We start from the raw sequence: 20,337 nt of genomic DNA, 5'->3' as shown, positions 1-20,337 counted from the left end.
GTCTGATAATGCATGTCAGCTGTAGTATGAAACCAGGTAATGGCGATCACAGGCACATGCTGTGTGCTAAGGGACCTCCTTCCTTTCCCCAAGTCAAGATATTGTCACCATGAGGTTTTATTCTAGACATGCTGTTCCATCTGCCACATTCCTTTTTCCTAAGAAAGCAGTTTGATAGGATTGGAATTTATTATTGTGATTGTCCAATGGTCTGTATCCCTGGTGCATCTTACATTCACAAGTAGAGAGAGACCACCTGTCTTAGAATCAAGTCACCACACTGGCACAGCCAGCTCTGGTAACCAGAGAGACATTGCAGGAGCTAGTTTGGGAAGTGAAAAATACCTAAAAATGAAAAGTAATTTTATTTTCCTTTTTCTTCTCCCCTATCCCACCATCCCTAGTTTTAATGGGATCTTTGCATCAGAGAAAACAGAATTAATAGTAACTTTATTTCTTTTTCTTTTCTGCCCTAGTATTACCAGAACCTTTGCATCGGGGAAGACAGAAAAGGTGATCTTTCAAGCACTCAAGGAGCTAGGTCTTCCCAGTGGAAAGGTATTCATTAATCTAATAATGTTTCTAAAACCACTTTGTGTATTTATGTTCTCATGTAATAAACAAGATTGTATTAAACTGATTCAGTTAGATTCAGAATTAGATTCAGTCACACATAGTACAGTCAATTTTTCCTTTATTCTCTTTCCTTCTATCCTTCCTTCCTTTTGTTTTCTGGGCATTTTAACCTAAACATTTTAGTATTCAAATAGTGTACTTCCAAATGTTGTTGTCAACTTTATTAAGAAAAGGAAATGACAGCCAGGCTGCTCTTTCACACAGCTTATGGAAAACTTATTTTACAGAAATCCATCAACATTGCCTGGACCATGTATAATGTCAGCATGAAAAATGGCTCATAAATTCAGTTCTTCAGGATGGCTGTGTGATATTTTATGAAGCACCTCTCCCCAGACATACCATTTGTGTTTGTGGCCCTCTGGATTTAAAATAATTGCAATTAACGTGTTAACTGCAAGAAAGATTTAAGCCTGTTGCTGCCTTAACAAATCCGATTTGAAATATGAAGTTCTGTATGAAGAGTAAACTCTTATAGCATCCCCTTCATGTGGTCTTGTGAAAATTCACAAAATAAGCGTAAGAAAACATTGGGCTTGATGTCATCATCCTTTAGGCAGGCACTTGCTTTTCTCCTTCAAGGAGAGAAGGAAAAAATGTTTCTTTGTATTTGTTCTATGGAGTGTCTCCCAGAGCAAGCCCAGCTGTGGCCAGTGTTTGAACATGTAAACCATGGATGAATGGTAACTAGAAATGCTCATTTTCATGTGCCACGTTCTAGAGGCCTGGCCAATGGCTGAACCTCCTGGCCTCTATCAGCAAGAATCAGAGATGAAAGCCCTGGAATTCCAAGTGTCATCACTTTGCTTCATTAACCTGTAGATTCTGTAGATCCTCCAAGGAGAGAAAAATGTGCCCTGATTTATGACACGATTCTATTCTTTCCAGAATGATGAAATTGAACCTGCAGCATTTACTTATGAAAAGTTCTATGAACTGACACAAAAGATTTGTCCTCGGACAGATATAGAGGATCTTTTTAAAAAAATGTAAGTTCCATTTATGAGAAAGTGTCACATCAATGTTATCCTTGTATTTTTAGATTTCAAAAACATTTTTGTCCTAATATTTTCAAATAGTATGTTGATAGTATCTAGGAATATCTAGTCAGGGTTACATTTTCACCCCTTAGTTTATTTGGTGTAAAAGTTTGCTCTGATTTTTTGAGAAACTTTTACGTAAGTTACTTGTAGCACCTGGAACTTCCCCCCCCCCTCCCTGCATTGGCTTTACTAACTACCTACAATGTTAACTTGCTCCTTTAGGTATTAACCCGTTATGTGAACTAACAAGATTCGATTTGGAATGTTATTATGTTGTTGAAAAGTCCATTCATTCCAATTATTTCAAATGGATGACTTACATGTTGTTTTTATAATAATGCCTGTGGATAATGCAAAAGAGGGATTGCAGACATTTTCTGTAAGCTAGTGGGAATGATTTCTTTCCTTTGTTGTTGTTGTTGGGTTATTTTTTTTCCCCCTTACAAACAGTCTCTGGCCATTTTAAGAGTTCACCACTACTTCAGGGTTAGAAAATAAGTGTAGAATTATCATCAACAAGTGTCAACATGTAAATCGTACCTCCTGTAGCATCATATACCAAAACTTACTTTTTCTAATAAATTTCTTTTCAGCAATGGAGACAAAACTGATTATTTAACGGTAGACCAATTAGTGAGCTTTCTAAATGAAGTAAGCTTTTTCATACATTAACTCCATCAGTCTGTGTGCAGTGGCTTGCCCTCCTCCAGCATCCTCATTGCATGCCTGCATCCTACACCTTCATTCGCTTTGCTTCTGACCTGCTGATCTTTCCATGATGGCTTTACCAGGTGCAAAAATCAGCTGCTGCCTTCGTGTGTCCATGCACTTCCTCATTGGCTTTGCACACTGCTTTTTTGCTGGTTTCTTGCTGTGATGTGTAGTTCCGGTTCTGTGTGTGCGTGTGAATTTGATAATATATTCATTTAATTAAATGTGTCTATGTTTTTGCAAGGTGATATTTAAGGTACTTATTTTTTTCTATTTACTTATAAGAAATAGAAAGAGAATGGATTGAGTTTACCACACTATAGTTGGATTCTCCATTGCTAACTTTTCCTCATACCTTTGCATGGACTAGAAAAGCTTTATTTTTGTCTTTTAATGGATTGCATGTAAGAAAAATATGTAGGTTCGAATAGAATATTTGGACAACAAGCACAACATGGAGTCCCTGGGTGAAAATATAGTGCATATTAGGCCAATGAGATGGCAGGTTAAATTTTTCCTTTTTATTTTTATAACAAGCTCAGAGCTAATTTTAGAACATGATTCACTTAACAACCAAAACTGATTGACAAAATTTGCTTAAGCCCAAGAGAAAGATATTTCAGAACACGTAAAGGTTGCAGTTTTTATTACAACTGAAATTAACTTCTTTTTTTCCTCTGCACGTTCAAAAAAGTGTTTTCACTTCAGTGAAACCCATTGAAGCTCTTGTTAATCCAAAAAGGGAAACTCACTTTTTGTCTAACAAACACATTAATACTAAGAAGACTTTAAGTGAGGAATGGACAGTATATTTTTGTTTCAAAACGATTGATGTTAGCCATTATACCTTATAAAAAGTAAATGTTAGGAAAGGCAGTATCATGCCAGATATGAGGTATTGCCTCAAGAAAAAACCACAGGTAGGCTGTGATTTGCCAGTTTGCAGACACAGATCACATCTTTGCCAAAGGGCTTCTCTTTTCTTTCCCTGTCAGGGCTCAGTAGCTCCCAATTTGTAGGGTTGCACTTGAGAAGCTATGGTAAACAGAGCCTAGAAGCACCGATGCAGGAGATAAAAGTTCCCCCACATAGCAGTGCCGATGCCTCCACTTTTAAATAATCCTTTCGGTACATTGCAATATTTATTTTACTTGAAAACATTTCAAGTTTTTCACTCCACTAGTTTTTGGTCATGCGAATACTACGTTCATAATCTTTACCCAGATATTATCCACATTCTTGCACCACCGTTGCTTGGAAGTTAAGTTGCCTTGCTTTGCCTCCTTAACCCTTTCCCCATCTTCTGCTTCTTTTAAAAAATGTATTGTGTTATCTCCCTCAGCTTCTTCATGTACTTTGGGTCATTGGTCACCTTACGTTTTGGTGAGACGAGCAAAAATCTTGCTATCTACTAAAGAGGGAAGACGCTTTAGTGGAGAGAAGATGTACCACCTCATCAGTTCGCCTAGAAAAAGGCCTCTTGGGTGCTCTGGGATGAAGCTGGTACCCAGCCATCTATTAAACATGACAGAGACTTAATATGCATTTTACTGTTCAAATGAGGAAACAGTTCTGAAGTCCTCAGAATAGGTGCTGCATTCATGGGTGCTTATCTCACGCCTTTCCTTTTATGGGTGGTTTCTGTAGACCTACCCGATAACTACTCTTGTTCTTATGAGTCTTGGACAAAAAATTTAATTTTTAAAAGGTATGATCACCCACACTTTCTGGCTCTGACATCCAAATTCTTTCTCAAAATACTTACTCTTTGGTAAGCTTTTATCTATCACTATTACACTGGCCAATAGTGTTCATTTACTTATGTTTCCTTCTGTTTGGCTTCTCATTAACAGTAAGGTGACACCTTTAATTTGGGGGGGTGGGACTCATGGAATCAGTGTGATTCTAGATTTCTTTAGGTCACAGAAACTACAAGGCAGTCCAGGAAAGTATACAGACTTTATTTTTAATCAAAGTGTCTGCCCTGAATCTCTTCCTTTTCTGTCCTAGTGAACTCAGCTGGAAGAACTAGACAGAAATCTGACTGTCTCCTTGAAGAAGGCTGTCAAACTTAGAGAACGTTCTGCCACCGCCTTGCACCCTCCCTTTTGAGTCCTACCATTGTCCCTCTCATTGTTCCAAAGTCGAAAGCACCCCTTGGGCAGAGCACTGTCAAAACCCATAATGAAAGGAGACAGAGTTCACTCAGGAAGGGAGCAGGCATTGGAATGTAAGGGTCTCTGACTTGAAAAGCTTAGACCTAAACATTTTCAAAATGCCTTAGCCACATAGTCTCAACAAGCTGGAATTCAACATTGTATTAGAAGACTTGGATCATACAATTAGACAAGAAAAACTAAATGAATCCCAGGAACACAAAAGGACAAGGCCCTATTCATTATTTGCAGATGATGATTATGTAACCTGAATATCAAAAGCTATCGACTGAAAAACCTTTGAACAGATAGAGAGTTCAACAAGGTAACCACATAAGTGGTCAACAAAGAAAAATCAATACACACACATATACTAGCATTCATCAATTAGAATAGGTAACAGGAAAAAAATGCCATTTATATTAGCAAAAGCCATGCTACCACCCACCACCTTCCAGCTTGTAAATCCCTTTATTCCTTATATGAAATTTTCTGTTCAGTGTACTAATGTGTACCTCCAGGAATTTGGAAGGTGAGGAGAGACTATCATTTACTGCCTTGGTCGCCGTGTAGGGGTTTGTACCACCTGCTCTCTACCCATGCCATCACCACTTACTAGCTTTTCACTAGTAGCTTTAGATCTGCTCCTCATTTGCTTCTCCGTATGTCCGTGTTCATTGCTCCCCAGAGTGTGATCTGGGGACCAGCAGCATCGGCATCACCAGGGAGCTTGTTAGAAATGCAGAATCTCAGGTCCCACCCAGACCTGCTGAGCTGGAATCTGCATTTAACATTATCTCCAGGTGATTTGTCTGCACATTAGAGTTTGTGAAGTGCTGGATTCCTCCTTGGAATGCTTAGTGTGAATGGAAAGAATGTGAGAGCAGCATAAACCTATTATTCTCCATAATGAATTTAGTCATGGAAATCCTCCACTCGGATCTAAAATTTTGCCACAGCTATGTCTCTTGGTCCCATCCAGTGGGTTGAGGGAAACTTTCTTTGCCTATATTATGGAAATAGCAAACTGGAGTCCAGGAGAGCTGGTGGGGGCCGTCAGTATGAGCTGGCACATGGTTGGATACTGCCACCAACTCAGTTCTCTATGTATCAGGGCTAATTAAAGCTTCTTGGCTTCAGTTAGTTTCACCTCTCTTTCCCTGTTCCTAATGAGGAGCTAAATTGATTTTAGTTTTGCCTTCATTCTCCATATGACTTCTTACAAAGACGACAGCAACCGAGGGCTGGCAGAATTGAGAGATGCATGAAGAGCTGGAGAAAGAGATCAAATTAAGAAAGAGAGGCAGAGATTTTAGATAATCACAACAATCAAGAATTAGCTTTATTTTCTTGTTGCTGGTAATCTTTCCGCCTGCCTCACATATGTCATAGGATCACATTAGAGCTAAACCTGATTTGTTATTTTATTTTGCAGTTGAAAGAATGTAATAAAGAGCTCAAGATCGCTTTCCATTTACAATATCTTTATTCTTTTTTTTTTAGGATTTTTTTTTTAATTTTATATATTTATTTATTTATTTATTATTTTTGGCTGTGTTGGGTCTTCATTTCTGTGCGAGGGCTTTCTCTAGTTGCGGCAAGCGGGGGCGACTCTTCATCGCGGTGTGCGGACCTCTCACTATCGTGGCCTCTCCTGTTGTGGAGCACAGGCTCCAGACACGCAGGCTCAGTATTTGTGGCTCACGGGCCTAGTTGCTCCGCAGCATGTGGGATCTTCCCAGATCAGGGCTCGAACCCGTGTCCCCTGCATTAGCAGGCAGATTCTCAACCACTGCGCCACCAGGAAAGCCCTCCATTTACAATATCTTTATTCTGTAATGCATGAGCAAAGAGAGAGATGGAAGTATTTGGTGCTATAAACCTTACCAATTATTCCCTTATCTTTTTATATCTCTTTTGAATATTATTTATGTCAACATCTCTCTCCCAGTGCTGCTTGGATTGAAGCCAGTTGAAGTCTTTTCTCAATAAAAGTAAGGACATAATAAAGGAGGCGTGTTCATTATCTTCTTGTTCACTTGGGCACAGTTCTGTGAACTATTTTCGGAAGCTGTTCAGTATCGTATTTTACAAAGCCCTGGACATCACGGGGTGGATGCCCTCGGTACCTTGCTACCCCAAATTCCAACTGAAAACCCATGGTCTCTCCCTCAGAGCTGTGAAGCATTTGCCCCACTGTCCTTATGTCCATGTGGAAATCCTCTGCAACCTTATTACTCTGAGATTATGTGGAAATGATCTTTCTCCTCTTTGCTTTCTCATATAAAATTATATTTTTGTGACTCAATACAAGTTTTACCATTTTTTCCTTGTCTTTGGGTTATCCAGATTACACTGTGCTTCCTTTTTGAAACGTGAACATTTTCAGGAAAGTAAAAGGTTAAGGTATCTTGTGGAGCAGATGTAAAGACAAGTGAAATTTCATATTGTCTTCTCTTAATGCTTATTTGCTGCAAATGTAGAATAGGGGATTATGATACAGCCATTTTATGTATTCAGTTTTCCTGGCTACTGTTTCTGATAGGGGGATGTTCTTCTAGTGAATATCATGCCCTCTGATAAATTTTGATGGGGGTTAATTGGGAGGACACCTCAAACATTTAACATTCTTCTATCCTTTGCAGAACTTAGGTACTTTTATTTTACGGATATGCAAGTATATTGAAATGAAAACCTTTACACATTAGAGTAGTGCTTCTTAAATTTGAGCACATCAGAATCACCTGAGAAGCTTGTAAAAATACAGATTCATGGGTTCTACCCCAGAGAGTCAGGTTTGGTAAATTTGGAGTGGGGCCCAAGAATGTGCATTTCTAACAAGCTCCCAGGTGAGGGTGATGCCACTGCTGCCATCCACAGGCCACACTACAGGGGGCACCAGGTTAGAACCCACATACCTCTGTACATAAAAAGCACCTAAGAATACCTGGATTCCCTCTCTTCCTTTCCCAACTTTGCCTCTTTCTTCTTTAGCTGAGTCTCTTCTTTCTCTCACTTTTAGATTCATATGGATTTGCCCCATGATCTCCATGAGTCCAGAACACTTACCAAAAGCATACCTTTAAATTAAAAGACTTAATTATAATAAGGAAGAAAACCTTATTAGTATAGTGGCCAACCACGAACATAACTGCAGTGGGGTCTCAAAAGGCCCTTTTCCTGCCACATCCATCTTCTTCCATGGTATTATTTACAGAGACTGAAAAGGAAAGTGCCTAGAAAATGTACTGTTTGTTTGTTTGTTTTGAAAACAATGCTTTCTCACCAGAGAGCTCTGCTTGTCATTCCCTTGGGTAGGGGCTCTGGAGTTGCATGACAGCATCCATTCCCTAAACAAGATGTCTTGTAGCATGCCTTCACCTGCTTGGCGTTCCGTGGTCCACTGCACCATCTCTCTGCCTACCCCAGGACTTTTCTTTTCTCAAGGCCTGTTGCTCATATAAGTTTCTGCTCTAGCACACGCATGGATGTGAGCTTTTGTGAGCCGTAATTTCTTAGATTCCAACAGAAGCATGCTTCATTGGGATAAATTGACAAAGAGATATTGATTCCTTAGGAGTTAACTCTCTTAACTCGGTGGGAGGTGGGAGCATCAGAGCAGGCTAGGCCACAAGTGCTTTAGGAAATTACATCAAATGTTCTGTTGGCCAAAGGCATTCATTCTGTGTGCCCCACTCTTCAAATGATCATTTCAAAACAAATGGGGAAGGGAGATCCATATGAACTTTTAACAATTGTTTCTTCAATACTTTTTCAATAGTGCTTTTCAAAGTCTGTGCATATATTTGGGTAAAGAGTTGTTGCCGGTGTCCTACGTACTGACCAAGTTTTGCTCACATCTGCTTATATGCCATTATTCCATTGAAGTTTCCTTTATTTATTTATCTGATGGATGACCAGGGATGCAGTGTTTGGGCCTCTAATCTACCACAAACAATAAGGAAGTTTAATAGACCCACTATCTCTAGGTACAGGAAGATAGTCAGATGATAGACACACACACACAATTGTAGCTGAGTCAGTTAGTAAGTTGGACTTTTTTCATCACTGCTGTAAAGTTAGGATGACAGAACTGCAGAAATAGCTTTGCTCCTGGTGCCTCATATAACATAGCACCAGGAGCCTATAGGTGCTGATTTGAAAAGAATGACATCACCAACCTCCAAATTATTTACGTACTTTCTGCCCAGAGAATTTCCTCGGGGCAAACCAAGTTAGATTTCATAGTGAAATAGAATTTCTGAACTACTGATATTTAAACACAAATTTTCATATTGTTTAGAGCTTGTAAATATCCTTGTACTGATTAATTTTGAACTATTACAATGGATTCATTTTGATAAATATTGATTCAAGAGAATGAAGTTTACAGTTCCCAAGAAATCTTTTATTCATGTAGAAAGACATAATGAAAATAAAATGATATTTGCCTGTCTAACTTTAGGGTTTTGGAGGGGTTTTTTGTTATTGTTGTTTTTGGTTTGGCATTTAAATGGGTATGTTATATATTTGGGGTTTTTTTGAATTTTTGCTTTTGTTTATCCTTTTTTTTTTTTTTAAAGATTTTTGATCTCACTTTTTATAAGCACTTATGCCAAATGTCTTGCCTGTGGTATGCCAATGCCATACCGTTTTCTCTGTCCGTCAACTTTTGAAGAAAGAAAGTATCTTCTGTTTTCTCCCTCATCAGTTCAGTGAGGGGAACCAATAAAATACTACTACCAAATTTGGACGTTTCTGAAGTCTATTTTAGGAAGAAAGGCAGGGAAATAGTGAAATCTTCTCTTTGTAACTGTAAACATGATATTCTAGATATATCTTACATTAGAAATTACATACTTTAGTGATGTGTACTGGCCCAAGGGTGAATGTCAGCCTAAATGGAGTTTTTTTCCTCATCATAGCATCAACGAGATCCTCGATTGAATGAAATTTTATTCCCATTTTATGATACTAAAAGGGCAATGCAGATCATTGAGATGTATGAGCCTGATGAAGACTTGAAGAAAAAAGGTAAGAAAAGTGTAAACAGAGAGAATTTTTCTTTGTTTAAAAATATCAAGGACGTATGCAACTTTTAAAGTCCTTGAATTTTTAGTTAAAGGTATCTTTAAATCATGTACTTTCTTATCTTTAGTATTGCATAGTGCTTAAAATGTAAAAATGCCAATTATAGTCTATGTTTGCCATCTATGAAAACAATGACATTTGCTATCAAAATTGATACCTTCTTCTCCCTTTAGTTTTGCAAGCTAACTAAATTTAATACGTGATTTAAAGAGTCTTTTTACTCATCATTTGACCTCTGGTATGGAAGATAAATGCAATTGACATGAAATTAAATAGGAATCAATTTAGCAAATTGTTGGGGTTTTTGAGCATTTGCCTCTTTCAATGAAACTTTGGAAACAATGTATGGAGAGGAAAGTTAAGATTGGTTCTATAGCCATGAGAAACACCTGCAAAGGATGGGAGCGATGATGCTGATAGAGTATCTCCAGGGAGTGCCAGGAGATACCTGATCTGGAGTCTCTGGCCTTATGTCTCAGTGGAGAGTGAAGGGAGATCTAGGTTAAGTTCTTTCTGTCCCATCTGCCCATGAGTATCATGGCCTCAGTTTTCTCCTCTTTAGAAGAGAGGTTCTTTTTTTTTTGTACCTCAGTGAGTGTGGCTGAAAGATTTATACGTTCTCTGGACCCACATAGAACCCATTTATATGCATGCCTGGCCCACCATACCATGTGGCCTTACCCCTGATATTTTTCCAAGCCCAACAGAGTTTTCCCTTGGTTATAGTCATACATTTACACTTTTCTGCTAGGGTCTCAAATATCTATTTTCAGAAAGACTGCTTCATTACTTACCTCTTTATCAATATCCTGAGTATCATAAATAAGTCCACATGGCATGTGATTTAAGTGAAGGGAGGAGTGGCTTGGCAGAAAATCTAGTACTTTGCAGTGGTGGGAGGTGATGTGATTTTTGTTGCATCCCCTGTTGCTGTGTGACCTTGAGCAAGGAACTGTATTCCTTAGGCCTCACTTTCCCTGCTTGTAAGATGGTGGGGTTCATGCAGTCATTCAGCTAGTATTTCTGTCGCCTGCTTTCAATCCTTATAGGCACAGCCAAGCACTGTGCTAGGTGCTGGGGATTCAAAATGAAATAAGGCGGTTGTAATCTACTGAAGGAGAAAGACCTATGACTCAGTAGTGCCTTGGTGGTGTGATAAGTGTTATGATAGAGGTGTGTCTTAATATGTATAAGTTCCTCCCAGGTCCTAAAAGTCTATGAAATTACCACTGACACATCTAAAAAGCATAGCTTCACCATTTCACATATGACAGAAATGTTAAAGTCTGTCATTATCAAGTATGGGTGAGAATATGGTGCCAAAGGCATTCTTATCAACTATGCTGAGTGTGTAAATGGGTACAAACAACCACCTTGATGAATATTTTGTCAATAACAAAGTGGAAAATATGCCTCTCCTACAGCCCAGCCTCTTTATTTCCAAGTATGTACCCTAGAGAATGTCCCATGTCTTTCCCGAGTCTGGTGTCAGAGTGGCCCTGCTCAGTCCTCAGATCTCTGCTCCTTCTATCCTCACTCCTTGAATGAGCTCATCCAAGCCAATGGCTTTAAGTTTCTTCTGTACACACATGACTTTCAGATTAAACTCTCCACTCCTAATCTGTCTCTTAAACTACAGACCTGTATAGTAGACCTCTCCATTTGGATGCTGAGTGGACATTTCAAATATATATATATATATATGCACACACACACATAATATGTTTTGATTGTCCCCATCCACAGACCTGTCCCTTTCCCAGCCTAGAAAATGGTACCATGACTCACCCAGCTTTTCATGCCAAAACTCTTGGAATCATCCTTGACTTGTTTATTCTTTCACATCATCTCTGATCCATCAACAAAACCTACAAGATCTATCCTGAAAATAAATCACTTCTCACCGTCTCCACACTTACTGGACTATCGGATCCTACATCATCTCTCCCTAGATGAGGCCAGCTGACTTTTAACTAGTCTTCTCCTTTCCTCAATGCCCTACGATTTATGTACCACACAACAGCCATAGTAAACCTTTTAAAATCAAATCTAATTATGTTCTTCCACTCTTCAGAATGCTCCAAAGACTTCCCAGCACACTCAGAATAAGATCCAAAGTACTTAGTGAAGACTAAAGTCCAACCGATGTAGATTTGGATTTGGATTCTTCATTTCTAGCTGCTTTCTCCACCATCACATGGTCTCTGCACTTGCTGACCTTTCTGTCTAGGATGGGGCAGCCCCAGGGGTGCATGGGGCTTGCTCCCCATGCATGAATGTGACCTCGTCAGAAGGACTTTTGCTGGCCACATAGCAAACACAGCATCCTGGTCATTCTTGATTGCTTTCCTACCCTGATTTCTGTTTCCTTCTAGCATTTTCATAACATTATATTTATTTTTTAATTTATTTGTTCTCTCACCCATAGTATATGAGTTTCATGAAGGTAGGGCTTGTCTGTTTCTTCTATCCTGCATCTATCACAGTGCCTGGGAAAGTATAAATGTATGTGTCCAAGGAGATAGACACACAAATTTTTACTGCAGTTTGTTCAGTTATAAATAGAAATGACCTAAATATCCATCAACAGAATGATGGATAATGAATTGTGGTATATTCACATATGGACTACTTTACACTCTACACACTGCATACTTCTACTATACATTACTCAGTGAAAAATAAATGAGCAAGAGCTACTTATATTAACTAGATAAGTCACAAGAAAACAGAAAAAATGGCAAGCTGCAAATGCAAATAATGGGGTAACTTTTATATAAATTTTAAAATAGTCAAAACTACCTACGTTTTGGATAAATGCATATAAAGTTACAGAACCACTTTGGGAATGTTAAACACAAAAACTAGATTATTGGCTGTCTACCTAGGAATAAAAAGATGGAATTGAATGGAGTTGAGGTGGGGCACACAGGGTGCTTCATGGGCATCTGTAATTATGCATTTCTTTAAAAAATGTAAAGCAAATAAAGGAAAAGGTTAAGATCTAACAAGGCTGTGGTATAGCTGTTTATCCTGCTATTATCTGTACTTTTCTGTAAGCTTGAAACCAGCTTGTAACTTGGAAATGCTTAAGTAAATGCAAGAAGCTGAAGCTGTTGATGGTTGACAGGGTAGGAGAAGATGCAGAAATATTGACACCAGCCCTGTCCTATGTCACAAAGGTGTGACTGAGATGATGAGTGGTGGCTCTTGGGATCACGTTTCAATGACCACTGAATACTCATCTCACTGGTCCCATATCCTATTTTTTAGATGAAATAGGAAAATGGAATTATTTGAATCCAGAGAGGCCACTCATCCCTTCTCCAATCTGGCTCCTGGTGCTGCACTTTTGAACTTAGGGAACTGATTATTTTGCCATCATGGATATGAAAGCAGATGCCTCCTATTTGTGGAAAGCATTAGATTACTTATGCAACGCGGGTACTTCGTTCAAGTTCTGAAAGACAAAAGTTCTTGGGAAAGAGACTATGAAGAAGTTTTTACTCCTCCTGTTTAAGTTGCCTCAAATGTCATAAATAAAACATGAGATGTGTATCTTCAGAGCCATAAGTCTACCATGATATTCCTTTTCCCCCCAGGCCAAATATCAAGTGATGGGTTTTGCAGATACCTGATGTCAGATGAAAATGCCCCAGTCTTCCTAGATCGCCTAGAGCTTTACCAAGAAATGGACCACCCTCTGGCTCACTACTTCATCAGCTCTTCCCACAACACCTATCTCACTGGCAGACAGTTTGGTGGGAAGTCTTCAGTAGAAATGTACAGACAGGTCCTCCTGGCTGGTTGCAGGTCAGAAACTCAAGACACTGTTTCTTCTTTGGATCTGATGCTCTTCAACTGAATTTAGTTTTCTCTGAAAAATAGGAAGTAGCATTCAGAGTGAAAAGGACATTTGTCTTTCTCTTTAATGGATTATGATGGCCATTTAACCTTGAGAAAGGAAAATTGGTATCTGTTCCAGAAGGTCTAGAGTCCTCCTATGGGTCAAAAGATGTTCTTTTTACTGTAAATTTAAAATATTCCCCCAACATTACCAAAAAGATAGCATATTTTAAGAAGTTATGCTAAGTTTCCTGTTGGTCATAGACACTTGAAAATTTAGCTTTACTTAATGTTCAAAGTTCTAAAATTTCATTCTCAGATCATAAAGATTATTTTAAATGGCTTTAATTTTACAGAAATTGGAAAATATTTGAGGTTTAAAATATGGTAAAAATGCAGAAAGTGAAAAATAAGAAATGTAGTTACATTATGACTGGTTTCTTGATTGTCGATGACCAATACTTAATTTTTCAACTCACTATTTTCTGTGTGTATGGAAATATGTTAAAGGACTAACTACATCACTACATCTGTTTCTGAATGCTTAAATATGAGTCACTGAAACAATGAGAACATTTTAATTTATGGCCAGAGTAACATCATCCCACCTACAAAATTTTTACAGTATTCTTTAACATCCTATAAAACCCAGCCCATATCTAAATTTTCCCAGTTGTCCTCAGATTGTCCTTTATTACAGCTTTGTCACAACTAGGATTTCATCCAGAACCTCACTGCTTGTTACATCTCTTTTCTCTTTTAATCTCCGACAGTCCCTTTTTGATGACACCAATCTGGTGCAATTTTAACCTGCATCCTCCAAAAAATAATCGTGTTACTTCCTTCATTCCATATTCTACTTCTATAGAAAACAAATTATTCTGATGTCTTTTCATTTGTACACACACTATTTTATTGTAAAGGTTTAATATTGGTAAATCACAATGTTCCTAGATGTGTTGAACTTGACTGTTGGGATGGAAAAGGTGAGGACCAAGAACCAATAATAACTCATGGAAAAGCAATGTGCACAGATATACTTTTTAAGGTAAGTGTTTCTTTTGTTTTTTATTGAAGTATAGTTGATTTACAATGTTGTATTCGTTTCTGCTGTACAGCAAAGTGATCAGTTATACATATATATATACATATTCTTTTTCATATTCTTTTGTATTATGGTTTATTATAGGATATTAAATATAGTTCCCTATGCCATACAGTAGGACCTTGTTGCTTATTTTATATATAGTAGTTTATATCTGCTAGTTCCAACCTCCTAATTTATCCCTTCCCACCCCCTTTCCCCTTTGGTAACTGTTAGAAACAGACTCACAGACATAGAAAAACTGTTTCATAAATAAGTTCATTTGTGTCATATTTTAGATTCCACATATAAGTGATATCATATGGTATTTGTCTTGCTCTTTCTGACCTACTTCATTCAGTATGATAATCTCTAGGTCCATCCATGTTGCTGCAAGTGGTGTGATTTCATTCTTTTTTATGGCTGAGTAGTATTCCATTGTGTATATATGTACCACATCTTCTTTATCCATTTCTCTGTCGATGGACATTTAGGTTGCTTCCGTGTCTTGGTTATTGTTAATAGTGCTGCTATAAACATTGGGGTGTATGTATCTTTTTGAATTAGAATTTTTTCTGGATATATATCCAGGAGTGATATTGCTGGATAATATGGTAGCTCTATTTTTAGCTTTTTAAGGGAACTCCATACTGTTTTCCATAGTGACTGCACCAATTTACATTCCCATCCACAGTGTAGGAGGGTTCCAAGGTAAGTTTTAAAATTACCTCACCATTGCCTTTTCCAAACTATTGTGGAAACAGAGACAGAGTGGAGAAAACAAATTATTCATCTTCTCAAGCATCTTACCTTTATATTCTGTTCTTCCAGTTTTTCAGAGAAAGTCAAGAAAAATGTTTTCTCTACTTAATATTTCCTTCATGCTACTTTTTCTGCTTTCAAATGGTGACGGTGCCATATAATGAGATTTCTCTGGCAGAACCTCCCTTGTTCCACTTACTTTAAAAACAGTCTTTCATTTTATTATCTATTTTTGTGCTTACTTACTTTGCATTTTTTCTGAAGGACTTTCAAAGTGGAATAAAAAGATAAATAGAATACAGGAAATAAAATAGATTATAAATAGTGCCTATATGGGTAAGAAAGTAAGATAGTGAGATTAGAGTTTTATGAATGCTTGTCAAGAAATCCTATAAACTTTCAAGCCATACCACAAATTGGGCTCCAGACTTTTTTGAATTCAGTGCAAGGAAAGAAACATGATAATTCACAGGATTTGTAAAATACACACAGAGTAGTTAGTCCAGAGAAGCACAGTTATTCCGCAGTACTGACACCAGATAGAAGTCGCCCCCCCATAAGATCCTCACAGAATGTAATCTACACTCTTATAAATTGGATTTCAGTCATGGCCTTTTGGTGATCTCTATGTACAATTTGAAGGTTGGTTTCTTAGCAAGTTCCTCAATATGCTCCAGTGATGTCCTGCCAAAAGACAAGTGAAAAAATGAAATTCTGTGGTTGGACAATATGTCAAGTACGTCAACCTCTGTCAGTTTCATATAACTCAGGAGAGTTATTTCAGCCTCTGGATCAATGGTTCTCAACTCTGCCAACATGTGGAAAATCACTGGGGTTGTTTTGTTTTGTTTTTTAATAGATTTATTTATTTTATTTACTTATTTTTGGCTGCATTGGGTCTTCGTTGCTACGTGCAGGCTTTCTCTAGTTGCAGCGAGTGGGGGCTACTCTTTGTTGCGGTGCACAGGCTTCTCATTGCAGTGGCTTCTCTTGTTGCGGAGCACAAGCTCTAGGCACGTGGGCTTCAGTAGTTGTGGCTCACAGGCTCTAGAGCACAGGCTCAGTAGTTGTGGTGCATGGGCGTAGCTGCTCTGTGGCATGTGGGATCTTCCCGGACCAGGGATTGAATCTGTGTCTCCTGCATTGGCAGGCAGATTCTTAACCACTCTGCCACCAGTGAAGTCCCACTGGGAGTGTTTTTAAAAACAGACAGCTAGACCCTAGACCCGTGACCCTCCATGCATATCACTTCTCTTAGCCAAGATGTTGGTGAGTTTTGAACATCAATCAATTCAAGATTACATTTCCTGAGAAGTACCAAGAGTATGTTCAAGTGGGAAGCCATGAGTGTGCATAGTCACCAAACTGACAGCAAGGGTTGACATCTTTTTTCATAGAATTAAGGAGCCTAATAGGGAAGCTGAAGCTCAAAAGGAAGTTTTTCCGTCTCAGCTTGGAGGTGAGCAAAGAAGAAACCATGGGCAGAGCCAAGATTCTCCTAAAGGAGTAATTCTAGGTCAACTCAAGTGGATAATCAAGGTCACTTGGGAAGTGACTCAAGGCATTTTTGCCTGAGAAGAAACTTCAAGCAAGAATAGCTAAAGGACCACCTGAGCCATAAGAACGCTCAGTAAAATACTCCAAGATTGTCTAGCCTAGGCCATTATTCTTTCCAATGGACTTCCCTAGATAGCTATTGTCAAATATTTTCCCAACTAACAGAATGATGGGACTTGCCCCATGGTTAACTACCAGGGTGATACAAAACAAGAGATATTGCAAATGTCACATCAATTCACAGGAGTCTTCATTGAATTAATGAAATGTAGCCCAACTCTGGTGCCAAAAGGCAGAGGAAAGTCAATAAAAGCTTCTAACAGGCCTGAGGTTTTTACCAACACATTTCTCCTCAAGGCGAGAGGGGAAGGAGAGGGGTCTGCTGTGAAAATCTCTGTGCAGAAATCTCACCTGCTCCTCAGTGAGAAAGGTGAGCTCTGAACCCATCTTGGCAGATTATCAAGCAAGGAACTGCACTGCCATTTAGGTGAAATGTCTTGTCAGTTACTAGCACCCTAATTTTGGAGAAGTAAAAGTAGCTTTGAAAAAAAGTGTCATTAACCATGAACTGTGCCTGGGTCTAACCACAGGGGACTCAGTCTGTAGCAGTAAATGGGTTCTCCAGGTCTTAATTGCCAAAAATGACTTTCTGAAAAGTTCAAATTAATAGTCTCCAATTGGTTTCAGGTAACTTAATTTTTTTTCTCTCCTCTCTCATTAACACTCTTTATCTTTCAAGGATGTTATTCAAGCCATCAAGGAAACTGCATTTGTCACATCTGAATATCCTGTAATTCTCTCCTTTGAAAATCACTGCAGGTATAATGATTCATTCTACTCCAAGTCTCTAAGTGTTATTTTCTAATCCCCATTCCCCACCCCTGCTCTACATCTTTTTAAATAACCGAATAGTTTCTTTTGTGAAGTGGTAAGTACACATAGTCTTATGGGGAAAAAAAAAAAAGAGAAGAAACGCAAACCACTACCTCTCAACACTTCCAAAAAAGAAAAAAAAAAAAAAATGTCATGTTAATGTGTTTTAGAAATGCTTCCTCTAAACAAAAGGTCAGAGAGCAGGACACCGTGCTCAGTGTTCCATTGGGTTGGAAGACTTGGCAGTATGTTTGTAGTCAGACTTGATGAACTTGAAAGACACTTTTTACTCTGCTTACCAACTCTTAGTTTGGGGGAAGAATCGACTTCTTTTTAAACTACACCAGTTAACCCATTAGCATCAAGAGGACACTCAAACATTTTGCAGAGTGGGAGTTTTTAATCGCTAGGAATGGATGTTTCTTATTCTTATTCTGGACAGTTAATGGATGTTGGAATTTACAAATGTCGGTTCTTTCCCTCTAGCAAATATCAACAGTACAAGATGTCCAAATATTGCGAAGATCTATTTGGAGATCTCCTGTTGAAACAAGCCCTTGAATCACATCCAGTATGTATTTTTAGCAAACCATATTTCTAACATGAATGGATTTGTTTTGAAATTCATTTCTGAAGGGCCAAGTAGTTCTGGAGGACTAATGTTAAAGATCTTCATGTGTATTTCAATTCGTTGGTATGGGAAGCTTCCATTGTACTTCAGAGGGGTGTGTAGAGAGAGGCACAAAGTAAACATCTGGCTCAGTTTTATTCAGAAGATCATGGGGTCTCTATGGCTTCTGAGACCTCTGTCCTAAAATTTCACAAAGTGCACACTGGCCAGGAGTCTAGAGTTGGTGATCATTGTCAAGTTCAGTGACAGGTTAGAATCACCTGGGGGAACCATGAAACATACCTCTGCCACAGCCCCACTCAGAGATTCTGAAATTGATTCGAGTTCAGCCAGATCCTAGTGTTTTTTAAGTGCTCTCCAGGTAAATCAAATGTGCAGCCAGGGTTCAGCACCCATGGGAGCCTGTTGCTATGGGAAGTTCCCTGGATCAAGTCACAGAAGCCGGAAGTTCAAGCTCCTAAGTCCAAAATAAACTCTTGGGCAATGTTATATGCAGGATTTCGAGCTTCATTTTTACACCTACTAATTCCTTCATCAAACAAAGAATTTTTAACCTGTTCCCCATAGATAGGCTTTGTGGGGTCTGTGAACTCATTCTAACTGCATACAGTTTGCTGTTTTGTATACAGTCATTCCAGAGAGTTCATCAGATTTTTACCAGGATCCATAACCCCCAAGTGGTTAAGATCCACTCTCCCAAGATGTTGGGAGTAACAAGAAAGCTACTGGAGTGAAAGAAAGTATGAAACACTCTACAGTAGTGAAATATTTTGCCCCACTGTTGATGAGAAGCTGATAGGCCCAAACACGGTAGCCCGAACCAGCAATAGAACATCGCCATGACTAAAGGGGGAAGGTGCGCCGTGCTACCTGGGAACACATCAGGTAGTTTAACAGTGAGTTTTGCAGAAGTACATCTTTGGGAACTGAAAAAAGATATAGGAGGATATTTTCAGCCTGCTGTTTGGCTGCAGGGGCCCCGTCCACATCCTGGCAGTGCTTCCTGCTTCCCTGCACACTGGCCTGATCTCCACCGCCAGCACCTGCAGCTGCTGCTGGGGGGACACTCTGGTCCCTGGAGCTCTGCGCACACAGGAAAGTCAGGCCAGAAGTACCAGAGAATTACCAACTCCCACCCCGTGTTCCCTCATTGCTCAGGCGGGATGACTCCGGGCACATGGTCCCCACTGTCCCCCCGAAGTTCCCCAGTGGGATCATGCTCCCGTCCACAGTGACAACTTGCCTGATAGCACACCCTTCATGGCTGCCTGTCTTCTTTTTCTCACTTTCCTACTCCTCTGCTGGAGTTCCCTGAAGCTGCCCCCCAGATAAATTACTGGTACTTTCCTCTTTGTCTCAGACTGATTCTAAGGGAACCTAAACTAAGAAACATGCCTGCTTTATTTTATTTTATTTTTTACCTAGGCCCTTTGTTTGTTTTATTTTCTTTGTTAGACTAAGGTGCTGGCTTTTACGGAACGATCTCTGCATTCTTTGTGATGTGTACATACATGAGAGATTATGGGAAGTATAGGCAATATAAATGAGATTAAGATCTGAACTACAGAACTTTCAGTCCTGGAAGGAGGGCACAGGATACAAATGTAAAACTGTAACTAAAACAGATGGCCTTTAGTGTGGTGAATATTTATTGCCAATATCCAGGTGCAGAAGAGATCACTTGGAGTGTACTGGTTACAGCAGGCTTCCCAAAAGGAGCAGAATTTCGGCAGAGGGTTTCATTTGAGTCAGGACTGACATAGGAAGGCACAGTGCCTTGCATGTACAAATAGTATAAAAATTAGTTTGGAAAATGAGTGGACACGTGGAAGGGTAGGTGGATATATAGATGGATGGTGGGGGGATGGGGAATGGATGACTGGATACAACACAGTTCTGTGGATCAGAAGTAATCAAATAAAGGAACATCCCCTTTGCAGACATTAA

At 39.0% G+C, this 20,337-nt stretch overlaps 1 protein-coding gene across 1 annotated transcript in view; it reads left to right on the top strand.

Moving 5' to 3' along the window:
- Positions 1-20,337, top strand: part of PLCB4 (phospholipase C beta 4) — a 266,535-nt gene that overhangs the window by 167,636 nt on the left and 78,562 nt on the right. Inside the window, exons 8-15 of the mRNA XM_024764269.1 lie at positions 477-558; positions 1,525-1,625; positions 2,273-2,330; positions 9,472-9,580; positions 13,240-13,450; positions 14,438-14,531; positions 17,626-17,705; positions 18,246-18,330. Of these exons, the coding sequence (XP_024620037.1) occupies positions 477-558; positions 1,525-1,625; positions 2,273-2,330; positions 9,472-9,580; positions 13,240-13,450; positions 14,438-14,531; positions 17,626-17,705; positions 18,246-18,330 (820 nt within the window). The remainder of the gene's footprint in view (positions 1-476; positions 559-1,524; positions 1,626-2,272; positions 2,331-9,471; positions 9,581-13,239; positions 13,451-14,437; positions 14,532-17,625; positions 17,706-18,245; positions 18,331-20,337) is intronic.

The sequence above is a fragment of the Neophocaena asiaeorientalis genome, unplaced genomic scaffold (assembly GCF_003031525.2).
Source record: "Neophocaena asiaeorientalis asiaeorientalis breed wild unplaced genomic scaffold, Neophocaena_asiaeorientalis_V1.1 scaffold400, whole genome shotgun sequence".
Lineage (NCBI taxonomy): Eukaryota > Metazoa > Chordata > Mammalia > Artiodactyla > Phocoenidae > Neophocaena > Neophocaena asiaeorientalis.
The sequence above is the reverse complement of the archived record's forward strand: the minus strand, read 5'-3'. Positions and strand labels throughout refer to the sequence as shown.